This window comes from Plecotus auritus (assembly GCF_963455305.1).
Source record: "Plecotus auritus genome assembly, chromosome: 6".
In the NCBI taxonomy this organism is placed as follows: domain Eukaryota; kingdom Metazoa; phylum Chordata; class Mammalia; order Chiroptera; family Vespertilionidae; genus Plecotus; species Plecotus auritus.
Window position 1 is genome coordinate 76,894,592 of NC_137773.1, and position 25,478 is coordinate 76,920,069.

At 40.0% G+C, this 25,478-nt stretch overlaps 1 protein-coding gene across 1 annotated transcript; it reads left to right on the forward strand.

Annotated features, from left to right (window-relative positions):
* Nucleotides 1–23,410: 23,410 nt before the first annotated feature.
* Nucleotides 23,411–23,833, forward strand: LOC308251911 (mitochondrial intermembrane space import and assembly protein 40-like; the record flags this gene model as incomplete). The annotated part of the gene is made up of 1 exon (XM_080675568.1): nt 23,411–23,833. One exon carries the CDS (start codon nt 23,411–23,413, stop codon nt 23,831–23,833), a length of 423 nt encoding a protein of 140 aa, XP_080531694.1.
* Between the last annotated feature and the right edge of the window lie 1,645 nt (nt 23,834–25,478).

The window sequence follows — 25,478 nt, forward strand, 5'->3', positions numbered from 1 at the left end:
TTTTTGATATGTTAAAGTCCACTAACATAAATAGTTCTTTTAAATTAATTAGGTTGAGAAAAAAAGTATGGGCACAGATGTAATCTACTAATCAATTTTAAATGATCAAACTTTATTGATAGTTTGATAATATAGATGAATCTATCACAAAAATTTAAAGCTTAAAAAATGTGAGAAGTCATCTAGCTCCAATCCAGTTATAGGTTCAGAAAGTGAAGCCCTCAGAGGTTCCATTACTTATCAAAGTTACATTGTCAAAGACACAACAGGAACTTGATTTAAGATACCTTAATTATTGGACCAGTATACTTTGCTCTGGCCATGCTGTCTCTTCATGATATATCTAATTTAAATATATATCCTATATAATAAAAGGCTAATATGCAAATTGTTCCCTCAGGAGTTTGACTACATGCTATGATGTGCGCTGACCACCAGGGGGCGGCACAAAACAAAGGAAGGCCCCAGCCAGTAGCCAGCAGCTGGGGGAAGGAAGGCCCTGGCTGGCAGCCAGCAGTTGGGGGGAAAGGAAGGCCCCGATCAACCCTGATCACCGGCCAGGCCTAGGGACCCTGCCTGTGCACAAATTTTGTGCACTGGGGGTGTCCCTCAGCCCAGCCTGCACCCTCTCCAATCTGGGACCCCTCGGGTGATGTCCAACAGCCTTTTCACAATCTGGGACTGCTGGCTCACAACCGCTTGCCTGCCTGCCCGCCTGATTGCCCCTAACTGCTTCTGCCTGCCAGCCTGATCACCCCCTAACCACTCCCCTGCCAGACTAATCGATGCCTAACTGCTCCCTTGCCGGCCTGATTGCCCCCAACTGCCTCCATTGCTGGCCTGATTGCCCCAACTGCCCTCCCCTGCTGGCCCAGTTGCCCCAGCTGTCCTCCCCTGCTGGCCTGGTTGCCCCCAACAGCCCTCCCCTGATCTCCCCCAACTGCCCTCCCCTGCAGGCCTGGTCACCCCCAACTGCCCTCCCCTGAAGGCCTGGTCCCCCCCCCCAACTGCCCTCCCTCCCCTGCAGGCCTGGTTACCCCCAACTGCCCTCCCCTGCTGGCCTGTTCACCCCTAACTGCCCTCCCCTGCTGGCCTGATCACCCACAACTGCCCCCCCCCGCCAGCCATCTTGTGGTGGCCATCTTTGACCACATGGGGGTGGCCATCTTGTGCGAGGTTGTGAGGGTCAATTTGCATATTAGCCTTTTATTATATAGGTCATATATATATATATATATATGTATATGTATATAGATAGATAGATAGATAGATAGATAGATAGATAGATAGATAGACAGATAGATAGATGCAGTTCATAAAACCAGGTAGAGTGTTTATTTGGCTCTATCATTGGAGTAAATCTAAATTTATGTTATTCTGGAGAGACAACAGAATGTCCTGGGATTTGGAACGCTAGATGGTTGGATTAGCATGCTGGTTCTGCCACATGCAACCTTAAGCATGTTAACTTTCATTAAAATCAAGTTACTCATTAATAAATGATGAAAATAATGTTGATCTTCCAAAGTTATTGTTAGACCAAAAGAGAAAATGCAGGTAAGATACCTAGTGTAATGTGTGGTAGCTTGTAGGTGTTCATTGTGCTTTCTTCCTTTTCTTCTCTCTCATTTCCTAATGAAGGAAGATATTCATCTACTCGTTTAGTTCTCTTCTAAAATTGTGACACCTTAAATTATTTTACAAACTCTATAGCGCATATAGTAAATGCTTTATTGAATAAATGACTTCTTCTGAACACACTATGCTCTGCTAAAGTACTCACCTAACTTACAAAATAGTATCATGGCCCTAACCGGTTTGGCTCAGTGGATAGAGCGTCGGCCTGCGGACTGAAAGGTCCCAGGTTCGATTCCGGTCAAGGGCATGTACCTTGGTTGCGGGCACATCCCTGGTAGGGGGTGTGCAGGAGGCAGCTGATCGATGTCTCTCTCTCATCGATGTTTCTAACTTTCTGTCCCTCTCCCTTCCTCTCTGTAAAAAATCAATAAAATATATTTTAAAAAAATAGTATCATGATTATAATTATATTTACACAGTACTTTATGGTTTACAAAGAACTTTCACATGTACTGTATTGTACATTTGCCACTACTGAATACCACTTTCTTATAACCAGCTCACAATTATTAGAAACAGTTCAAGAGGCCACAAATAACTTAGAGGAACATGGTCATTCTGAACTAAAAATGCAAAAGTAGTCATTATATTTAATACTTGTTGAGTACTTAGTAACTACCAAATTCTTTTTAAAAATTTGTTGCACCCTAGCCAGTTTTGCTCAGTGAATAGAGCATCAGCCTATGGACTGAAGGGTCCCAGGTTTGATTCTGATCAAGGGCACATGCCTGGGTTGCAGGCTCGATCCCCAGTAGGAAGCGTGCAGGAGGCAGCCGATCAATGATTCTCTCTCATCATCATTGATGTTTCTATCTCTCTCTCCCTCTCCCTTCTTCTCTGAAATCAATAAAAAATATATTTTAAACAATTTGTTGCAGTTTTAATGGGATATAATTAACATACAACACCATATAAATTTAAAGTGTACAGCATAATGGTTTGTGTTACATTATATTGTAAAATGATTTTGACCATAAGTTTAGTTAGTATCCATTATCTCATTATAGATACAATAAAAAGAAAAGGCAAAAAAAAATCTCTTTGTGACAAGAACTCTTAGGATCTATTCTCTTAATAACTTTCATATACTAGTACATCACATGTAAATATTAACTACAGTCACTATGTTGTACATTATACCCCTAGTACTTATTTATCTTATTACTGGAGGTTTGTATATTTTGACTACCTCTAATTCTCCTTCCTCCAGCCCATCCCACCTCTGGTAACAATAAATTTGATCTCTTTCTCTGAGTTTGGTTTTTGTTCTTTTGTTTGTTTGTTCTTATATCCCACAGTGTTTGTCTTTCTCTATATGATTTACTTCATTTAGCATAATGGCCTCAAGTTCCATTGTATTGTCACAAATTGCTGGGTTTTCTTATGTATGTGTGCTTTTTTATGGCTGAATAATATTTCATTGAATATATACCACAACCTGTTTATAATTCAACTATTGGACACTTACATTGTTTCCATATCTTGGCTATTATAAATTATGTCTCTAATTAACATGAGGGTGCAGATATCTTTCAACATAGTGTTTTACTTCCTTTTGATATATTTCCAGAAGTGGGATTGCTTGGACCATGTGGTAATCCTATTTTTAATTTTTTGAGGAATCGCCATACTGTTTCCATAGTGGCTGTACTAGTTTACAATCCCACCAGCAGTGTATGAGGGTTCCCTTTTCTACACATCCTCGCCAGCATGTATTATCTCTTGCCTGAATGATGGTAGCCATTCTAACAGGAGCCACCTAATTCTTTGGATTTATTATTCTCATTTACATTTCAAGCATTTGGTCAAGGTCAGTGTTCTTAATCCCACTCTGTAAATATTCTTTAGAAATGGTTAAATAACTCAACCAAGACCACACAATAGTGGAGTAGATATGAAAACCCAGTTCTACCTGAGTCCAAATTAAAATTGTCTAATCACTGTATTAAACTTCTACCCCACTCACAAGAAGAAATGCCTGTACTTCATGGAGCTTCAGGAAGAAACAGCAGTAATTTCCAAAGTCGATGAATGTATGTTATCACCAAAGATATGTTTAATTAGCATTGACTTTATCCCCTTCAGCTTCTATTCCAACAACCAGAATCTGGGGTACTAAGACTGAAAATAAGAAAAGCATTGTTCCATGATCTCAATCTTTTTTTAAAAAAAAAAAAAACAGCTTGAAAAAATGTACACTGTGAGAAATGTAATCTCTGATCAAATAGATAAAGGCATTAGAGTGAAAAATGAAATTGTTAGGTTGACATGAAGGGAATTGAAAAGGATCAGAGATGGATGGAAATGGAAATGAACTCGATCTATCTGCAAGGCTGCTATTTGTTCACTCAGGGCTGCTGGTGCAGATTGTGAAGTCAAAGGTGAACTGTGAATTCCATAGAGACGACTCAGTCCCACATGTGGAAATAAAATTCCAAGAAAGATACAAAAAAATTGCTTTGATAGATTCGAAGGGATATTAGCCAGTCACCCTAACTATAGAGAAAAGAAGACTGTTTGAGAATTGCATATCTGGCACACTCTTCAGGATTCTTCCTGGAGATCAGTAGGTCATGGAGGGAAGAAGGGACACAAGAAAGGCTCATCTTCCCAGCAGGACCCCATTACTCTCTTGCTGTAAACAGTTTATTCCTGGACCTAAAAAAGGCCACAGTTATTCTTAACTTTTAAAACATGAACTTGGAATTAAAAGAGAAGAAATGTGTGCAAGCTCATTGAAAATAAACGCATTTGAATTTTACAGCGAAGAGCTCTATCCTAATTGTTCCCTGAAGAGAATGTTCATCAATTCACTCTCTCTTGGGGAGATAGTCATGGTCTGCTCCATTAAGTTATCATCCTGAAGCAGGGAATTTATCATAATTTATTCTAGGATATTCTAAATTTACCCTGTTGATTACCACTGTGTAAACAATGTCTGCCGCGAGCTGGGATTGCATGATTGAGGGCTGGAACTGGCTCTGGTTTGGAGTTGCCATTTGCTGAAGAGCTTCATGGTCGTTACATCAGTACAAACTCCAGAGACGTCTCACAAGGGGTTCAGTGGTTATGGAAAAAAAATGAGGCTCTTCCTCTATGTGATGGTAATGGGCCACTTACTGAAATATCTCTCTTCAGAGAGGCAAGTCCAAATGGCATAAGGTTAAAGAGCATTAGAAAGTGGTGTGCGCATGTACAACAACATGGCTTTTCTCATCAAAAAACAAAACAAAACATAAAACTTGGCTATTCTAGAGGTCAGCATTAAAAAGTCTTCTTAAGTATCTTCAACGTCAATACACAAAACTCAGTCTGGGTAAGTTTTTTCATAATGATAGAAGCTATACAAATTGGAAAGAAGGGTTTATTTTTTTTAATTTGCTATATTCCTCTTAACAAAAATATATAGGAACTAGAGGCCCGATGCATGAAATTTGTGCAAGAGTAGCCCTTCCTTCCCCCGGCTGTTGGTACTGGCTTCCCCCTGGCACCCGGGACCTGGCTTCATCCAGAAGGTCGTCCGGAAGGATGTCTGGTCTAATTAGCATATTGTGCTTTTATTATTATAGATTATTGATATGGACTGAAGACACTGAGTACTTATTAAAATTAGTGACATCTGGCTATTTCACATATTGCTCAGAATGCTTCTACCATTTTTCCCCAAAAAACTTTCTCTTGCTCTATTTCCAACCATATGTTTGTGGTAACATCATTATTCTCAACCGCTCAGCCTACAGCATTTATGAGGACTTGGTTTTCATCATTCAATTTTACCCTTATGTTTGTCCTTTCCTATCTTTCTGAGTAGAGAAAATTAAAGTAAAATCTTTTTTGAATATTTTTGTCTCTGATACAAACGTTCCTTCTTCTCTTTCCTCTTTTCTTCCCCTAAGAAAGGTGCTGTTACTTTTTTCCTACAGATCTTTGTATCAGACTAAAAGTCCAATATCCAAAGCTTCTTTCTAGATGACAATAATATACAGTTGGAGGAAAATGTCACAAAACAAAGAAAGTCTATCTCATACTTTCCTCAGTACAGCTTTCTCCTTTCTCTTTGGCTCAGCTCAAATCCAATCCAGGCTTCATCCTCATGTCTCTGTTAATGCTATTTCATTTCTATTTTCAGTAACATAGTTGCCTCATTGAACCTCTTTTTAATGAAATTGATAGTTAGCAAATATCTCTAACACTTATACCAGTACCTGTTCTAGCTAATCCATGAACTTCTAAATGTCCTATTCACAGGCCCATTCATTGGATAATGGCCACAGAAAAATGTCATACCTCTTGCTGTATTATCTCTACCAGGCTATTTGGACAAAGGACTGGCTTACCCAAAGGGCTGCTCTGAAGAAACTAGACATAAGGAGGGTCACCTGGCCATAGCCGGTTTGGCTCAGTGGATAGAGCATCGGTCTGTGGACTGAAGGGTCCCGGGTTTGATTCTGGTCAAGGGCACATGCCCAGGTTGTAGCTCGATCCCCAGTAGGGGGCGTGCAGGAGGCAATCTATCAATGGTTCTCATCATTGATGTTTCTATTTCTCTCTCCCTCTCCCTTCCTCTCTGAAATCAATAAAAATATATTTTTTAAAAAAAAAAAGAAGAAGAAGAAGAAGGGTCACCTGCCTTTGCAACATCTTCATGAGATCATCTACCCAATTTGATAGGACAGGCTAATCCAATCATACCACTTTATGACATCTAATATGGGGTTTTAGACATTGCTCATAATCCTCCCACCCTTTTTCTTTTTCTTTTCTCTTCTTTTTTCTAAATTCTTGACCATATCTTCATGGTAACAGTTATTTTCAGTTTCTTCAGGTTTTGGCATTCATGAGGACTTGATTTTTGCCACATAATCTTACCTTTAAGTTTATTCTTTCCCATCAAAGTTTCTTTTTCAGCATTGTCTTTCAGAGTGTGGAAACATAATTTAAAACCTTATTTGAAGATTTTTGTCTCTGCTTACTTAGGTTACTTGATTCTCCTTTTCTCTATTCTTGCTCTGGGAAAGCCCCTGGTTATGGGGGAGTATGACTGGAAGATCCACATAGAAGAAACTAAGAGATGGTAGCAGAACTCTACAGGTACCCTCTTGGGCAAAAAACACAAATGACAAAGTCAGGGGAGCTGCTATTGCAGCTAAATTGGACCTGTAATTATGGCAACATTAAAATTTTAAATAATAATCATAAAATAATGTTAGAATTATTCTAACTTTACAAGGCCTATGATCTAGTCACTCTAAAGCTTCTGACACATCTCTATCTTTCCATGCTCCCCATGTATCTTTACCAAAAAATCATATTTCTTTGAAACTTTAAAGGACCTCAGGATTGCCTTTTAGCCTCGTTGAAAGATTGGTCCTTGAGTATGTTTATCTTCTACCTTTTTTTCTGACTGTAGCATAGTTTCACCCTGTTACAGATGATACATGAATTCTATTTCGGAGGAGAAGGTATAAATCCTAATGGCATAAAGTAGACTCTAGGAAAGAGGCTCACACATACCTCCTGGGAGATCAGCAGGCATGATGTTACTGGTTTATCTATAAAATATAGAAGGCTAATGGTGAACTTATCTCCATAATTAGTACTTAAGAATATATTCATTCCTTTCTAGATGTTTTACAGAAATTAATCCAGTATTATATTTTTGTGGGATATAGTTTTGCTCAATTCATTAAATGAGCTTGAGTTAGAAGGAGCAAACAGAACATGACTTTATTCTTACCAGTTACATAAAATTTTCAGCTATTAAAAAGTCCAGCCATTCAAAAAGTCAATATAATGACTAGTAATTCAAATAATATGCTTGACAGAGAAAATGTGACTAACAGAGGTATTGGATTCCTAATGTTTAATTCAAAATATTGAAATGTACATATGACATTAATAAATATTTCTCATTAAATAAGCATCTAGTGAAAGTATATAAGAATTCCTGGTCAGGACACATGCTAGGGTTGTGGGCTCAATCCCCAGTGTGGGTTGTGCAACAGGCAGCTTATCAGTGATTCTCTCTCATCACTGATGTTTCTATCTCTCTCTCCCTCTCCCTTCTTCTATGAAATCAATTTTAAAATATATTTAAAATTATATTTGTTATGTAAATTATAATAAAATAAATAATAATTATATTTATTATTTTCTGATATTTTTCTATATATTCTGGCATGTATGTGGATACTGGCAAATAAAATGGGTGAATAATTCCTCAGCCTTTCCCACTGCAAGACAAGAAAAATTATTATTGTACGATATTTCTATGCTTGCTTTCTATACTTTGATAGAAGTATGAAAATATAAAATTAATGAACCTTTAAGTGAAATGATCATACTTACCATGCTGAAGAATTTTTTAAATAGTAGAAATAAATCTGCTGTGTAGGGTTTTTTGTTTGTTGTGTGTGTGTGTGTGTGTGTGTGTGTGTGTGTTTTCTTATAGGTACACTAGAGAGAAGTTTTGTTTTAATGAGAATTATTTTTTTCCAGTGGTGTAAATACATATTTGTTCAATTTGCAGTGACAATCTTAAAATGAGAGATGGAGTCTTAAGTGTAAGCTCTGACAGGTAAGAAGATAGCAAATTCACTTGGGCCTTCAAAAAGGAGGGAGACTGATCATTTTAGAGACAGAGACATGCAACGTACAATCAAAATATAAAGCTAAAAACAGCTATAGGAGACAGTGAGGGAACAAATGGGGAAATTTAAATATACACTTGGGGGAAAAGATGCCAGGAGTAGACAGCATCTTGGTTATTGAAGTGCCAGCGGCATTCTGGGAGAGTTTCCTTACAGAGTTGAGGTTTCTTTGCAGTGCCTCAGGGGTTAACGTCAGAAAGAGACCTAACGGATGCTCAAAGGGTGTGTCTTTTCTGGAGAACACCCAGAGCATCACATCAGCCCCCTTTGCTCCACCAGTACCACTCAGCCTGCACACATAATACCCAAGAATCTAGTCATGATTTTCTCCACTAGAGGACCCTGAAAACTAACACAGTCCAGCTGACCACCCTGCCAGTGAGTGGTGGTGCTGAAATGTGAATTCTGGTTGTCCGCCTCCAGGTAGGTAAACAACCTGGAGAGTTCAGAAATGGAACCAGGTGTGCATGGAAGCATCGCTTGTTACACACAGCTGTCATGTAACAAATCATTAGAGCAATGATGCTGCTGAACTATTTTCTTTCAGCTGAAAAAATGAAATGAAAGTCTCTCACACCACAGACAACAATAAAATCTAGGTTATGAATTCATAAATGTGAAAATGCAAAGCTCAAATTTTTAAAGATAATATGAAAAATATCTTTATGACACATCTAGATAGGAAAGAATTGTTAAGACGCACACAAGAAAGATTGGTAATTTTTTTTTAACTTCTATGTTAAAAAGCCTTGAGAACCATCATCCGCTGCCTTCAAAAAATCTTTCCCCAAACAACTGCCTACAATTAAGCTTTTTTTTTTTTTGCTTTCTAAATACATTCTCAATAGTGTAACTATCATCCTAAGATGCTGCCTGTTAAAAATGTGATGCTTTCACTTCTGGTAAAGTTCAGTGATAAATCAAATACCTGTACCATGAACATACACTAATACCTTTCAGAGAGTGTGCATTTACTCTGAAATCCCAAAGATCAAAACAGAGGGGCAGAGCGGGAAGAAGAAAGATGGTTGGAATAAAATCCATCAACTACTATTTTTGCCTTTCTTTCTTTTTCCATGTCTGTGTTGTCTCCTTGAGAAACCCAGGATGAGATCACTCCTCACATACGTTCCTATTTACTGGTCGGCTTTTGGTGGGTTTAACTGTTTCTAAGTAATTAACCGGAATCCTGTGGGAATACTGAAGGATGTCAGGCCTGTCAGTCAGAGTAGCCATGTGGGAGGTCTTAAAGGACCACGGCAATGTGGTGGAGATTTATTTTATTTTTTTTTTTACCTTTTTACAAAAGAATTTTGGATCCTCTTTAAAAATCAGTCACAATGCAGTCTGACTGCATGATTTCTGGTCCTGTCTGGAACTGCCATCCAGGGAGGGGATTTCACACTGTGAAACATCTTGATCATTTGCAAGGTCTTACAATAAGGTGCACACATAGGTCAAACGTGGAACTTGACCACACACACACACACACACACACACACACACAGACACACACCTAGAAGTGTGCCTCCGTCTATATTAATCATTGTATACCTTTACTTTTTAAAGTTTGAGTATCATGGGAGTAATTGGGATCTTGCTCCCCAGCATATATTGTCAGTTTAGTTCAAATAAACTCATAAACATTTAATAAAATAAAATCTGTTTGTCATGTTTTCCTAAGCTACACGGGAAGTGGGAATTGCATGACTATTGCCTGGCCAGTGAGTGACTTGCAGTGAATTACTTCCATCTAATTGATGTAGAGGAGGTATTTCAGCTATAGAATGTGGTCTCAGTATCTTCAATCAGTCTTCACAGTTATATTTTGCAAAGGCAGTAGCATAACTAGGAGTTCCAGCATCTGACAAGGACCTCAAGTAGCACAGCAATCCATTGGCACCTGCAGGGAATAAAGTTTCATTTGCCATAGTTTTTTGACCAAATAATATGCATGGCTTGGATCTTTTGGAGGGAGGGAGCAATCTTAAAACAAAGGGTAAATAAAAAGAAAGAAGCTAATGAGAATTTAACATTCTTTTTTTATCAGTAATTCCAATTCAATATATGAAAATAAGATAAATAAGGTTTGTTGTAAAGACCTGAGGTGTTTTTTCTTTCTTTCTTTCTTTTTGTTAATCCTCACCTGAGGAAACTTTTCCATTGATTTTTAGAGAGAGTGGAAGGGAGGGGGAGAGACAGAGAGAAACATCAATGTGAGAGAGATACATCAGTTGGTTGCCTCCTGCATGCACCCTGACCAGGGCGAGGGATGGAGCCTGCAACCAAGGTACGTGTCCTTGACCAGAATCAAACCAGGACCCTTCAGTCCATGGGCCAATGCTCTATCCAAACCGGCTAGGGCAAGACCTGAGTTTTGAAGAATAACAGAGACAGAAAAATGGTTGGCAGTTTTTGAGAAATGGAAGAAAGTGTTGGGGAAAGTTTGATAAACTCACTGGGCAAGGAGCGGGCAGAAAGAGAATCTAGTTACATTTCAGGCCACAGAATACCAAACAAGAGTATAAATGAAGAGGAGAGAGGAGAGTTAAGGGCATCAACGCACAGACTGTCCTAATTTAGTGCACGACGTACACAGCCCTGCTAGAACATCACAGTGCCTCACAGGTGCCCAGGGATGGATCAGTCCCCAGAAATACTTTTTACATTTCAGTGCCCCTGCCCAAGAGTAAATGAATGAAAGGGGTTTCCAAACCAATCTCCCCAGAAAAACAAAAAGGAGTATTCTCTACTTCTAAAAGTGTCTCATGGGGGGAAAAAAATTAAGTTAAATTCACCTTAAAGATTTAAAGAAGAAAATGCATTTATTAGTTGAGCAAAAGTTCTACTCAGCACACTTACTTTGCAGACCTGGAGCAATTACTGGCTGCTGCGAAGGTTTCCGCTGCAGATGCAAGAAAAAGGGTCCCCACACTCTCTGCCTGACTGTGGCAGCCAAGATTAAATGGGGGATACAGAGGAAAAACACGGAATTTTTGCAACTCAGCAATAACTTTGTAAACAGTGAAGAGCCCGTTTTACCCCAAAGGGGAATAAAATGTGAGTTTACAAGAGAAGTGTTGGAAAAGAATTCCCCTACACCATTGCCTTCTGATTGATTCCATTTTAAAAGGCGTAAGGGTTAGAACTAATTAAAGGCAAGCCAGTGATTCTTTTTTTTAAAGCTCTAATCCAAAAAAAGAAGTAGTCTCTGTGGGACCGCCACCGCGCTGCCATCATGGACACGAGCCATGTGCAACCTACCAAGCCAGCCAGTCACCGAGGTGCTGGGCAGGACCGGCTCCCAGGGACAGTGCGTTCAGACGCATGTGGAGTTTATGAACAACACACAGCGCGAAAGGCCTGGGTGCGCAAGGGCCGAGGGCACGCCCTGTTGGAGTCAGAGCGAGGGGCTCGGAGGCTGCGCTGTATTTCTGGGTCCTGAGTGTCTGCGTGGGCCACTTGGCCCATGGTGATGATATTCAGTTGTTAATAAAGCATTTGTATTGTAAAAAGATACAGAAAGAAAGAAAAAAAAATGCCCCATTCCATATCAATGAGAAAAACAATTTGGTAGGTTTTATTTCTGTAAATATGAACAAATATGTCCCTATGTTGACATGTTGCCACATCTAATGGTTATTGGTTATTAAGGTTGTAGTTAGATAAACAGATATAGAGATAGATAGATAGATAGGTGATTGATAGATAGGTAGATATAGAGATAAAAATATATCAAATCATGTACAAAGAATGAAAAACTGAATGGTGACTAGATAAAACACCTGAAACTAATATAATTAAAAAATAAAAAAAATTAAAAACAGAAAACAAATATTTGCAAATCTGGAGTAGCGTTTTCTCTATACACTGTAGCACAACTATATATATTCATACCAAAAAGACTCTTCTTAACATTTTTAAATTATAACATGTCTTTAATCCAAACAGTTTGTTCCCTTCATTTCCTAAAAACATAAGCACTCTTTATCACCTTTAGAAATTCTTCTATAAAGTTGAACTTTGAGAAAGAATGTATATGAGAAATCACAATGCTCTGCCAGCCACTCAAGTAGCTGAATTTAATGAGATATAATAATTTTAAAGAGCAAATTAATGTTGACAGTGTCATGCATCTTTTTGTCAAGGAAAAGATAAGTCACACAAATCCCTCATATAAACAACATAATCAGTGTTAAAATCATTAAAATTCTAAAATTATGTTGTTTAATACATTATCAAAACCTGAGCTATTACCTTCTCACTACATTTTCAACTACTATGTTATCAAAAATTAATTCAATGGACACTGTCATGGTCTTAAATAAATTTGTCCATTATAAATGCAATCATATATTGTTAAACTAAAATATATTTATGTCTACTAAGGTAGAAAGCAATTCCTTTGTAACATGTTACTAGTTGTGTTTTCTAGATGTGTATAAAATAATGCCAGATCAAGTAAAATGTGTTTATCTATCTTGCTAAGAAACATATTTTTTCTTCAATTTTGAACAACTACCAAAAAATGACATGTTTACTTTAAAACACAATCTATGTATAACTTTTTAGAAACACTAAAGTGTGTATTAATCACCTCAAGATAACAGGATGTTTTCAGTGAGTTTCAAAATATGAACAATAAGTAAATTCTCCATTGACTCCCCAATAATGGCTTTGATTTTTAAAATTCTGTTCAACTTTTAGACCAATACTCTGCCAGATAATAAAATGAGCATTAAATAAAGTACATTTTCAAAGTACAAGGTTTGGCAGGAAATATTTTTAATGAATATGAGATGTGTCAGTATAAAAAGTAGATAGTTACCTCACAATTCAAGCAAAAACACCTGATAGATGCTTCCTTAAGTGCTGGTAGAAATCTACAATTTGGGTGGCTAAATTTTTGGTGTTTGGAAGAAGACCACAGTAGGATGAGAAAATAATCTCCAAACATCCCAGTTTACATTTGGTGGCAAAATAATTTGTGCTTTAATTAAAAAAATAAAAGAAAGTAATTATTTGAACTCAAAGTATTATTTTTCTTCTTAAATTGTTTTCACTTAAATGTTAAGATTTTCCTCTTCTAAGAAGTCAAATGAAGAGCAAATACAGCTGCTTTTCCTTTGAACATGGAAATGGCTTTTACAGTAGTTATAAGTTTGATTATGTCCAGAGACAGACTCTCCCAAGGGAAGATTTATCAACCAAGTTAGCGTCAAGTACAAATATTCACAAACAGTGGGTGAAACAGTTGTTTATCAATAATATGGGATGACATCTGCTCTGCCCCATGGAGTGGAGGAGGGGGAGCAGATCTTAAGTCTCATCTCTTTCCTTGTATACTTAGCATATTTAGCTCTGGGGTTCATTTATGATGCTAATCAAAAGAGAACTGGGGAAGATACAGAGAACACATTGATTATACTGAAAATGGCTAAGAGTCACTGAAGGAAGAAAGTGGGGCAACAGAATCAGGCAGGGAAGTGAGAAAAAAGAGACAAAATAGTATGGATCCTGTTGGGGTAGGGGTTGAGAAATTTGCAAAGAGCAGAAAGGATATGAAGGAAAACTACCCTGCATGCAGGAGGTTGAGAATGAGAAAGAAGAATTTAAACTATGTTGCTATGTTTTGTATGTGTAACCCACTTTGGAAATTTCTTGAGATGTTTAGCTTTTCACTTACTTACATACTACCAGGGGTGGGCAAACTTTTTGACTCGAGGGCCACAATGGGTTCTTAAACTGGACCGGAGGGCCGGAACAAAAGCATGGATGGAGTGTTTGTGTGAACTAATATAAATTCAAAGTAAAGGAGCGGAGGGGAGAGCAAGAGAACCCTCCTCTCTTTCGGCTCCGTGGGCCGGATAGAACAGTCAAATGGGCCAGATCCGGCCCGCGGGCCGTAGTTTGCCCACGGCTGTGACTATGATTTCTCTGGCTGAGACCCCTGCCGAGACTGTCCTCAGGCTAAGTTTAACCAGCCTTTCACCTCTTCCAAAGTGTCACTGGTCCATTCTCTTCCCCCATGTTATTCAGCCTCCCGTTCTGGGCAGAGTTTTATCCTCCAAAAAGGATAAAATGTGACTATATTTGGTAATAGGATCTTTATTGAAAATCAATCTTCCACATACTAAATAACATGGCATCTATATTATGTATTTGCGTATACACATATACTATCTATTATACTTGAGGATAAATGAGGTCATTAGGGTGGCCCCGAACTAATATAACCGGTGTCATTGTAAGAAGAGATCAGGACACAGACATAGAGAAAAGACCATGTGAAGATAGTAGAAAAACACAGCTATCTATAAGCCAAAAAGAGAAGCTTCAGAACCTGCCAACACCTTGATCTTGGACTTCTAGCCTCTAGTTCTTAAGTAAATACATTTCTGTGTTTAAGCCACCCATTCTGTGGTACTTTGCTATAGCAGCTCTAGCAGGCTAATACAGCCCCATTAAAGTCTATTCTCCTTTTCTCCAGTCTTTTCAGTTTTACCCTCTTCTTTCTCTTCTCTACTGCCCCAAATATTCAAGGTTCTCTATACCAGTGCTTCTCACAGACGACCCAGATATCTGAACGCAAATGAAGGCCAGTTGCCAAGATGAGGCAGAACCTGATGTAGGGCTATGCAGTTGTCAGGAAGGAGCTGGGTGCTAGAAGGACAGGAGGAGGTGCTGGGCATTGAGTTCACTCAAGAGGATCATTTGGTAGATTGAGGAGGGTGGGATAAAGTACGTATGACATGGAACAGTGTTTCAGCTCTGGAGTGATAAAAAGAGAAACAAGTGTCATTAAGTGAGCAATCCTTTGTGCTAGACTACTGAGTTAAACACTCTATATGGGATGACATCTGCTCTGCCCCATGGAGTGGAGGAGGGGGAGCAGGTGTTCTATGATATGTAACCAGCCTTAGTGACCTTAGGGAATAGGTATTAGTATTATCGTCAATTTACTAAATGAAGAACTTAAGTTCAGAGAGGTGAGGTATCTTGCTCAAGGTCTTATAGGAAAGGAAAGGTCAAACCGTACATCAGCCCTGATCCCCCTTCCTCCAGGTTCTGAGCCCATTCTCATTACACTGTACCCCCAGGTTCTAAGACAGATGAACTCAGAACGGTGAAATTCCTGACTAATAAACATGGGAAACCAAGGCCCTGTGCTGGTGTTGTTACTCATCCAGGCCAGAGAATGAAGGCAAGTAGAAAGTGCAAAAAGGAAAAACGCAGAGGAAATGACACTGAAGACCTAACCTACCATCTGGAAATTGGTTGAACTAACTCTCATCAAACCACTCTTATTCGTCCAATCTTTCTTCTGTTCTCCATTTAAATAAAGGACTTAGGTCTGATTCCACACATATGGGAACATACTTATTTGATTCTCAGCTAGTAAATGATTCCCTTCCTTGCAACCCTGGCTGCCCCATCCCCACCCAACTATATATTTAACACATCCTAGGAATATTCCCACTACGAAGCCACAAGCTGACCACATGGTTGCCTTCATCCATAGAAAAACTTTCAATTTGCAAAATGTGTTTGTTCACCTGCTGACTCATAACACCTGCTGATATCTAGACATGTGTGAAGCATCTGATGGGAATGGCACTTTTTACCAGGCAAAATGTGCCCTCATAAAACACAAAAATCGTAGTGAGTTAAGCTTTGGAATGTGTTTAGGAGTTATTAGGACCATGACATTTCATATCCCAAGAAACTCTTCAGCAAACTTGGATGATTGCCTTTATGGCTACAATTTAAGGCAAATTCAAACAAAAGAGAGTTCAGACAAGAGAATACTCACAGTAGAACACAACTTTACAACATTGCCCGATTTTGAGTATTTGAGCCCTAATTATTCACTAACTGCTTTTGTTCTGCTCCACTTCCTGTAAACCAATGTTGATTAAATACACTTTCTGTGTATGTGAATAGGGTTTTGCAAGATGTTTATGAATTCAAAGACTTTACTGGGGATTAAAAGCCCCTGCTCTAGACACTCCACTTGTAGGATTCATAAATCAAGTGGCTGAACCTTCCCTACATCTTCCAGATGCAGCTACAAATATTTTCAGTTGGCACAAAAGCAAAAATGAGACACTCACATCCAGGTTTTAAATGCTAACATTAAAGCTATTGTGCATATGAGTTTGAAATATGTTTAAAAACTAGAATTTTAGCCTCTCCTATTTTAATTTTCCTCTTTTGTAATATAATTTGAAACCATAATGGTCTTAGGTTAAGCAACCAAGGAGAAAATAGCTTTCTTACAGGTTTGTTGCCTTTTTTAGGATTTAAAGTATGAATTTTATTTTTCATCATCACTTATGTAGATGAGATATCATATAAGTAATTTTCAATCATATTACTCTATTGATGATTGTTTCAATTATTAAAAGAATATTATTTTGGACACTTAACAGCATGGCTGTTAGTGTACTTACTATTCTCTACAAAGTCCCACTGAAATTACGTTTTTCTACTTTGTTGATTAAAACTTTGGTGCCATAAATAAGTTTACATTTATTGTACCAATTAAAATTATAAATTGATTTCATAACCTTTACATTTAGTTTTAACATTATTGAAAATCAATCTTCCACATACTAAATAACTACCATTATTAATATAACATGGCATCTATATTATGTATTTGCATATACACATATACATATCTATTACACTATTTCTTACATATAATCCTATCTAATAAAAGAGTGAGATGCAAATTGACCAAACCTCTGCTACACCTACAAGTCACGCCCACCAGCCAATCAGGAGCAAGTCTGCAAATTAACCCAACCAAGATGGCTACGGCCACGGAGTGAGCAGGAGGCTTGGGTTTCCCTGGTAATGGAGGAAGCCAAGCTTTCTGCACACTCTGGCTGGCCTAGGCCTCCACTCAAGGCTACAAAGTTTCAATTATAGAAGATAAATAAATCCCAGATACCAGGGCCTCCACTTGGGTCACCAGGGGGTGTGGCCAGCCTGCAAACCACCACAGGCCCCTTGCCCAGGCCGCCTCACGCCCCAAGGGAACCCCCACCCTGATCCAGGACACCCTTCAGGGCAAACCAGCTGGCCCCCACCTGTGCACCAGGCCTCTATCCTATCTAATAAGAGTAATATGCAAATTGACCATCACTCCAATACACAAGATGGCTGCCCCCATGTGGTCAAAGATGGCTGCCCCCATGTGGACACAAGATGGCCACCACAAGATGGTCAGCAGGGGAGGGCAGTTGGGATGGACCAGGACTGCAAGGGAGGGCAGTTGGGGGTGATTAAGCCTGCAGGGGAGGGCAGTTTGGGGTGACCAGGCCAGCAGAGGGGGGAAGTTGGGAGCGACCAGGCCTGCAGGGAAGGGCAGTTGGGTGGGACCAGGCCTTCAGGGGAGGACAGTTAGGGGTGACCAGGCCTGGAGGGGAGGGAAGTTAGGGGTGACCAGGCCTACAGGGGAGGGAAGTTAGGGGCAAACAGGCTGGCAGGGGAGAAGTTAGGCATCAAACAGGCTGTCAGGGGAGTGGTTAGGGGGTGATCAGGCTGGCAGGCAGAAGCGGTTAGGGGCAATCAGGAAGGCAGGCAGGCGAGCAGTTGGGAGCCAGCAGTCCTGGATTGTGAGAGGGATATCTGACTGCCCATTTAGGCCCAATCCTACTGGGGTCCCCGATTGGAGCAGGTGCAAGCTGGGCTGAGGGACCCCCTCCCTGTGCACGAATTTCATGCACTGGGCCTCTAGTCCTATATAATAAAAGGCTAATATGCAAATTGAACAGCAGAATGACCAGTCGCTATGACATGCATTGACTACCAAGGCACCCTGGTGGTCAGTGAGCTCCCACAGGGGGGAGCACTGCTCAGCCAGAAGCTGGGCTCATGGCTGGCGAGTGCAGTGGCAGTGGCAGGAGCTGCTTCTGCCTCCGCTGCAGTGCTAAGGATGTCCAACTGCTGGCTTAGGACAGTCAGACATCCCCTGAGGGCTCCTGGACTGCGAGAGGGCACAGGCCGAACTGAGGGACCCACCTCCCAGTCACGAATTTTGTGCACTGGGCCTCTAGTCCTATATAATAAAAGCCTAATATGCTAAGTGTCCGACCATTGGTTCAACCGTTTGACCAGTCGCTATAATGCGCACTGACCACCAGGGGGCAGACGCTTCGACCAGTAGGTTAGCTTGCTAGTGGGATCTGGCCGAATAAGACGGGGCAAGATGGGCTGGACATGTCCTGGAGCCAACCTCCTGCAGTCCCTCCCTGGCCTTTAAAATATTTCTTCTAATTAATTTTCTTTCAATGTGTACAAATCCATGTACCAGGCCTATAGTAGTAAGTATAATCCTATATAATAAAAGCCTAATATGCTAAGTGTCCAGTCGTCTGTTCAACCAATCAAATCGTAATATGCTATTGATATGCTAAGGCTGCTCAACCACTCGTTATGATATGCACTGACCACCAGGGGACAGATGCTCTGACTAGTAGGTTAGCTTGCTCCTGGGGTCCACCCGATCAGGACTGAGCAAGATGGGCCGGACACACCTTGGAATCCTCCCATGATTCCTCCCTGGATAGCCAACCTCCTGCATCCCTCCCTCGGCCTGGCCTGCACCCTCTTGCAATCCGGGACCCCTTGGGGGATGTTGAAGAGTCAGATTTCAGCCCAATCCCGCAGTCCAGACCGAGGGACCCCACTAGTGCATGAATTAGTGCATCGGACCTCTAGTATAATATATTAAACATGTAAATGACTCCTTTAGTTCTTGAATAGTTTATTTCTGATTTTGTCATTGTTTATTTTTTCTTGACTCTTGAGTAAATTATTTCTGGTTTTGTCATTTTTAATAGCAGGTTTTATACCAAAATGGTTTTTATGCTTTGTAGTCATTCATCATGACAACTATACCAATTCATAGATTAACCACAGTAAGTAGAAACATGCATCTTTATGGAATAAAGCAAACATGATTAATTTTATCACAACTTTTTTACTCCTGATATTAACCATTTCAACCCTTTTGCACAACGTTTTAGTACATGTGTTGAAAAAAAGTATCATATCATCCTTATTTCATAAAAAAATTACAGTGTTTGGAGGAATTTCCAAATTGATAAAAATGAATTCAGAGAAGGGACAACTTCTATAGCTTTGTACTTCAAGCTAAAGTGCAATATGTAAAAAAAAAAAAAAAAAAAAAAAAAAAAAGGTTATTATGGTCAAGCAGTTTCAGTACATCAAACTTGCTAATAGTGGTTTCCTATTCTTTTATATTTCATGTATAAGCTGGCATCATAATTCTCTTTCATCTGCCTTTGCAAAAAAATAAAATATGATCTGATCTAAAAATAAAGTATAGATATGGAGCTGGTATAAATTATAACCACAAAAATAAGAGTGTAAAAATGTAACTATTGTAGTAATCATGACCCCATTTTATCTCATCTAGCAGTCACTTTTAAGAAATCCAATTTGTTATTTTTTTCAATCATCTCAGGTTTGATTTTGAACTAATTGAGAATAGCCTCCCTTCCACTTTTTTCTTCCTGTGATTGGTGTTAAACCCTAGGTGGCTTAAGCCATTGCTACCTTTACGGTAGACAGAAGAGACTGCTACCTCTCAGGTGTCATATGCCCCTGTTCTGTGTTGACATTCTCTTTTATTTGCCCCATCTGACCATCACACTCGTCCCCTTAATATTGGCACTTGCTAAGATGTAACTGACTCATCCAGTTCCCAGCAAGATAACCACTCCTAGTCCTCAGCTGGCTTGTCTTCCATCTGCAGACAAATCCCCAAAGCTCAATCTCACCCTCTGTCCTTCCCTCCCTCCCTAATTCTTCATGCCTTCATTCTGTGACCTAATCTTGGGTGGGAAGATGCTTTCCTGGGTAACCTTGGAACTATGGGAAACTAAGCAGGCAACTCTACCCTCTCATGTGCAAGTCACCAAGTGAAGAAATGGTGCAGGACCTTTGCAGTGAGGCTCTCTATCATCCTGTCTTCACCTGAAGAGTGAGGGGCAAGGCCTCTCTCCTCTTTAGTCCTTAAGCCCCCAAGGGAGTTCCATCACATTATGCCCTGGACACACTGCCAAGGGTCAAGGGTGGTCAATTGGTTTCAGTATTATTTTTCAGTGCATCTAACTTGCTAAATTCCTGTTTGAACTCTTCTCTTACCTTGCACCCCAACATTGTCTAAGAGGTAAAAAAAAAAAAAATGTACTTGGATTTAATTCCTCAGAGCTTTTATTTTTAATACCCAAACCCAAGTTTCCACATATACAAATAGAGTGTTGGGTTGCAAGAATCTCTTCCAAAACTCACAAAGATAGTGAAGGTAGATTCTTTACTTTTTGGAGGAGTGGAGGGAGTCATGGGAGCCAAGACACATGGACCCAGTAAATGTAAGAAAAAATTATCTCTGTCAGCAACTCAAAATTATTATCCTGCTATCACTATCTTTCATGATTAAAAAATTAATAAATATTAAGAGAGAAGAGTGAGTTCACGTGTCACTTAAATATATTTAAAGCTTTGAAAGATGTGAAAATTTTCTTCTATGAGTAGTTCTTTGATTTTGTTGACTTTTCTAATTGTGACTTATGAACATTAGTGAAACCAAGCTTTTACATCTTTATCCAATATATATGTCTTGTTTGTGATTTGCTCAGAAATGAAAGTATTTCAGAATGGCCAAAGTAATTGAAACTTATCAGGCCAATTTGATTCCCCTTTTAAAGCCCTTTTTAAAAAACAAAATTTGGCCAGGCCAGTGTGCTCAGTGGTTGAGCGTCAACCTATGACCCAGGGGATCATGGTTCCATTCCCAGTCAGGGTACATGCCTAGGTTTTGGGCTCGATCCCGTGCAGGAGGCAGCTGATCAATGATTCTCTCTCATCACTGATGTTCCTCTCTCTCTCTCCCTCTCCCTTCCTTTCTGAAATAAATAAAAATATATTTAAAATATAGTTAAAAAACAAAATTTATATTACATAATATATATGCATCTCAGAGTGGAACATGCAGATATATTTCAATTATAAATAATGGGGATTTTTGTTTTCCCCATCCTATATAATAAAAGGCTAATATGCAAATTGACTGAACAGCAGTTCGACCCATGGCTATGATGTGCACTGACCCACAGGGGGAGCACCACTCAGCCAGAAGCCAGGCACTGGTGAGAGCAGTGGCGGTGGTGGGAGCCTCTCCTGCCTCCGCGGCAGTGCTAAGGAGGTCCGACTAAAGGCTTAGGCCCGCTCCCCCAGGGTCAGTCAGACATCTCCCAAGGGCTCCCGGACTCTGAGAGGGCACAGTCCGGGCTGAGGGACACCCCCACAACCCCCGAGTGCACGAATTTTGTGCACCAGGCCTCTAGTTTTATTATAATTACTAGTGCTGTGCCTACAAATGTCACAATGATCCATCAAATTGCTTTAAAAGTTCATTAAAAAATCCAGTCAAACCAAAAGTCAGTCAAAACCAGTTCCCATTTCAGTAAGCGTTAGTTCAGTTGAAATGTCAAATACATAAAAATGTATGTGTTTTTGCTTTTATACAGCGTCATGTACTTATTTTTCAGTAGGGTATGTTGGCTTGATATCAGTGCATAGAGTAAGGGTTGGGGAATGTGTTATATAATATGCCGAGTTCTAAGTCTCACCCAGTAATCTCATTTTTAGATGCTGCTTCTTAGGTCTTTCATTAGTCACACTTTCACATTTTAAAAATGGGGTGGGTATGCAAGGAACACAAAAGGAAAAAAAGAAGAAATGGGAAAGAAAAGGGATTTTTATATAGTTCCTGATACATTGGGTCATCACAATTAATTATTTTCATATCTTTTATTTTTAAAGTTTGTCCTTCTTTTCTTCTACACCTCCCTATAGGATTGCTTCTAAATCTTCAAGAGAAGGGGTGACAGAGAGCGTCTAGGATTCCAGAAAGGAATAGTACAAACTGCCGACAAACCACAAGCCAAAGAAAAAAGTTGCTAACAGTATTCATCATAGTAGAACATTAAAACGTTTACTAAAAATTTAATTGTTTACTTGTAGGATATGTTAAATGCCTCAGTGCTCAGAAATATTCCAGAGCACATATAACTTACTATGCAATAAAGGAGCTTCCATGGAAAATCTGGCTGAATTCTTATTTAAACTTGTGAAAGATAAAGATTGATCCTACCGCTGAAACCGGTTTGGCTCAATGGATAGAGCGTCGGCCTGCGGACTGAAAGGTCCCGGGTTTGATTCTGGTCAAGGGCATGTACCTTGGTTGCGGGCACATCCTCAGTGGGAGGTGTGCAGGAGGCAGCTGATGGATGTTTCTCTCTCATCAATGTTTCTAGCTCTCTATCCCTTTCCCTTCCTCTCTGTGAAATACCAATAAAATATATTTAAAAAAAAAAAAGATTGATCCTACCATTAAATGCTTCCAAAAATGTCCCTTAATTCCCCAAATAATGTAGTTATTATTTTTGTTATGGACTATTGATCCTTTTATACTTTTTGGACAGTAATAGCAGAGACCAGGTTGATTTTTCTATTCTTCCAAGTACATTAATGATGCTGCTCTGCTCTATCTAGGCAATACATACGTGGCAATCACCCACTAAAGTACCAATCGATTCTTCAGGAGGATATGATCATGTAAAGTCATCAGGAAATGTAAAGAGAATGAGACATGAATGACCACTGTACTGGAGAAACTGAATAAAGGACAGTAGAGAGGAAGTTTTACATGAGCTCAAAAGTGGAACACACAAATTTTTCCTGAAAGGTGTCAAGATAATTTTACAATGAAGTGCCAATTCAGCGGGGCCTCCAGTTTGGTCAGAAGGTGATCGAATAGAGCAAAGCAGGCCCTGCCGGCACAGGAACTGAGAGGAGGGGAGAGTGAATGTGAAATTACTTGCCTAGAAAACGCAAAGTGCCCTCAATCATAATCCTCGAGTGCTCACAGACCCTGCAAATCTTGTGGCAAGGGAGGTCCTTTATAAAATGCACATTAAGTGTGTGAGCGCCCGGCATCAACCATCTAAAGTAATCGATAAGCTACCCGAGAAGAGGTCTCGGCTTGGACCAAGGTGAGGTCTGAGCACTGGGCTGCAGCCATGGCCTACTGTGGGCAGGAAGGGAAGGATCGAATCATATTTGTGACCAAAGAAGACCATGAAACTCCAAGCAATGCAGAGCTGGTGACTGACGATCCCAGTGATTCATACGAGGAGCATGGATTGATCCTGCCAAATGGAGACATTAACTGGAACTGCCCGAGCCTTGCGGGAATGGCTAGCGGCCCCTGTGGGGAACAGTTCAAGTCAGGCTTTTCCTGCTTCCACTGCAGCACAGAGGATCTCAAGGGATCTGACTGTGTAGACCAGTTCCGGGCCATGCAGGAATGCATGCAGAAGTACCCGGACCTCTATCCCCAAGATGAGGAAGAGGAGGAGGAAGAGGAAGAGAAGAAGCCTGCAGAACGTTTAGAAAAGGCAGCTCCTACTGAGGCCACACAACCAGAGAAGGGATCAAGCTAATGAAGGCCATGCTGCAGTGCTGGCTCCAGGCCTTCCACTCAAGAGTGACATGAACCTTTTGCAGATGCCTTTCGGTCACTCTCCAAGAAGGTCTTTCCCTCTATTGTTCCATGCACTGTAATGTACAAAATAACTTACTTTGATAAACAGGGGTTTGGGCCCCTTGACATATACACTGAAAAACATGGGCTTGTATGTCTGTGTATCTCATAACTCTACCAGTGACTGTGGCTGCTGCTTTCGAATTCTCCTTTGAGGTTACCTCTAAGTTTGCCACTTTGAAATAATGTGCTGAATACTCTCAGCAACCAAAACTCATTATCCAGGAGTGCCTCTTGTGAGTGAGCTGATTTATTCTGATTCATTATCTCCCTTTTAGTAGATTTTATACCAGTTTGGGAAATGAAATAGAAACAAAAACATCTTGCCAAAACCGGTTTGGCTCAGTGGATAGAGAGTCGGCCTGCGGACTCAAGGGTCCCAGGTTCGATTCCGGTCAAGGGCATGTACCTTGGTTGCGGGCACATCCCCAGTAGGGGGCGTGCAAGAGGCAGCTGATCGATGTTTCTCTCTCATCGATGTTTCTAACTCTCTATCCCTCCTCTCCCTTCCGCTCTGTAAAAAATCAATAAAATATATTTAAAAAAAAAAAAAAGAAACAAAAACATCTTCCTTTAAAAATGCTGGCATGGGGCCCTTCCCAACACAAGAGGCCAGATAATCAGATACTTATTTCTCCAAAAACCATCTTGACCTTGAGTATATGAGGTACTATGCTTCATATCTGATACATTTTGGTTTTCATTTTTTTAAATTTCTTTATTGATTAAGGTATTACATATGTGTCCTTCTTCCCCCATTGCCCCCCAACCCCCCACTCATGCCCTCACCCCCCTGTTGTCTGTGTCCATTGGTTAGGCTGATATACATGCATACAAGTCCTTTGGTTGATCTCTCCCCTTTACCCCCATCCTCCCCTACCTTCCCTCCAAGGTTTGATGGTCTGATCGATGTTTCTCTGTCTCTGGATCTGTTTTTGTTCATCAGTTTATGTTGTTCATTATATTCCATAAATGAGTGAGATCATGTGATATTTATCTTCCTCTGACTGGCTTATTTTGCTTAGCATAATGCTCTCCAGTTCCACCCATGCTGTTACAAATGGTAGGAGTTCCTTCTTTTTTACAGCAGCATAGTATTCCATTGTGTAGATGTACCACAGTTTTTTAATCCACTCATCTGCTGATGGGCATTTAGGCTGTTTTCAAATCTTAGCTATGGTGAATTGTGCTGCTATGAACATAGGGGTGCATATATCCTTTCTGACTGATGTTTCTAGTTTCTTGGGATATATTCCTAGAAGTGGGATCACTGGGTCAAATGGGAGTTCCATTTTTAGTTTTTTGAGGAAACTCCATACTGTTCTCCACAGTGGCTGCACCAATCTGCATTCCCACCAGCAGTGCACAAGGGTTCCTTTTTCTCTGCATCCTCGCCAGCACTTGTTTGTTGATTTGTTGATGATAGCCATTCTGACAGGTGTGAGATGGTACCATATTGTCGTTTTGATTTGCATCTCTCAGATAATTTGTGACTTTGATCATGTTTTCATACGTCTCTTGGCCTTCCTTCTGTCTTCTTTTGA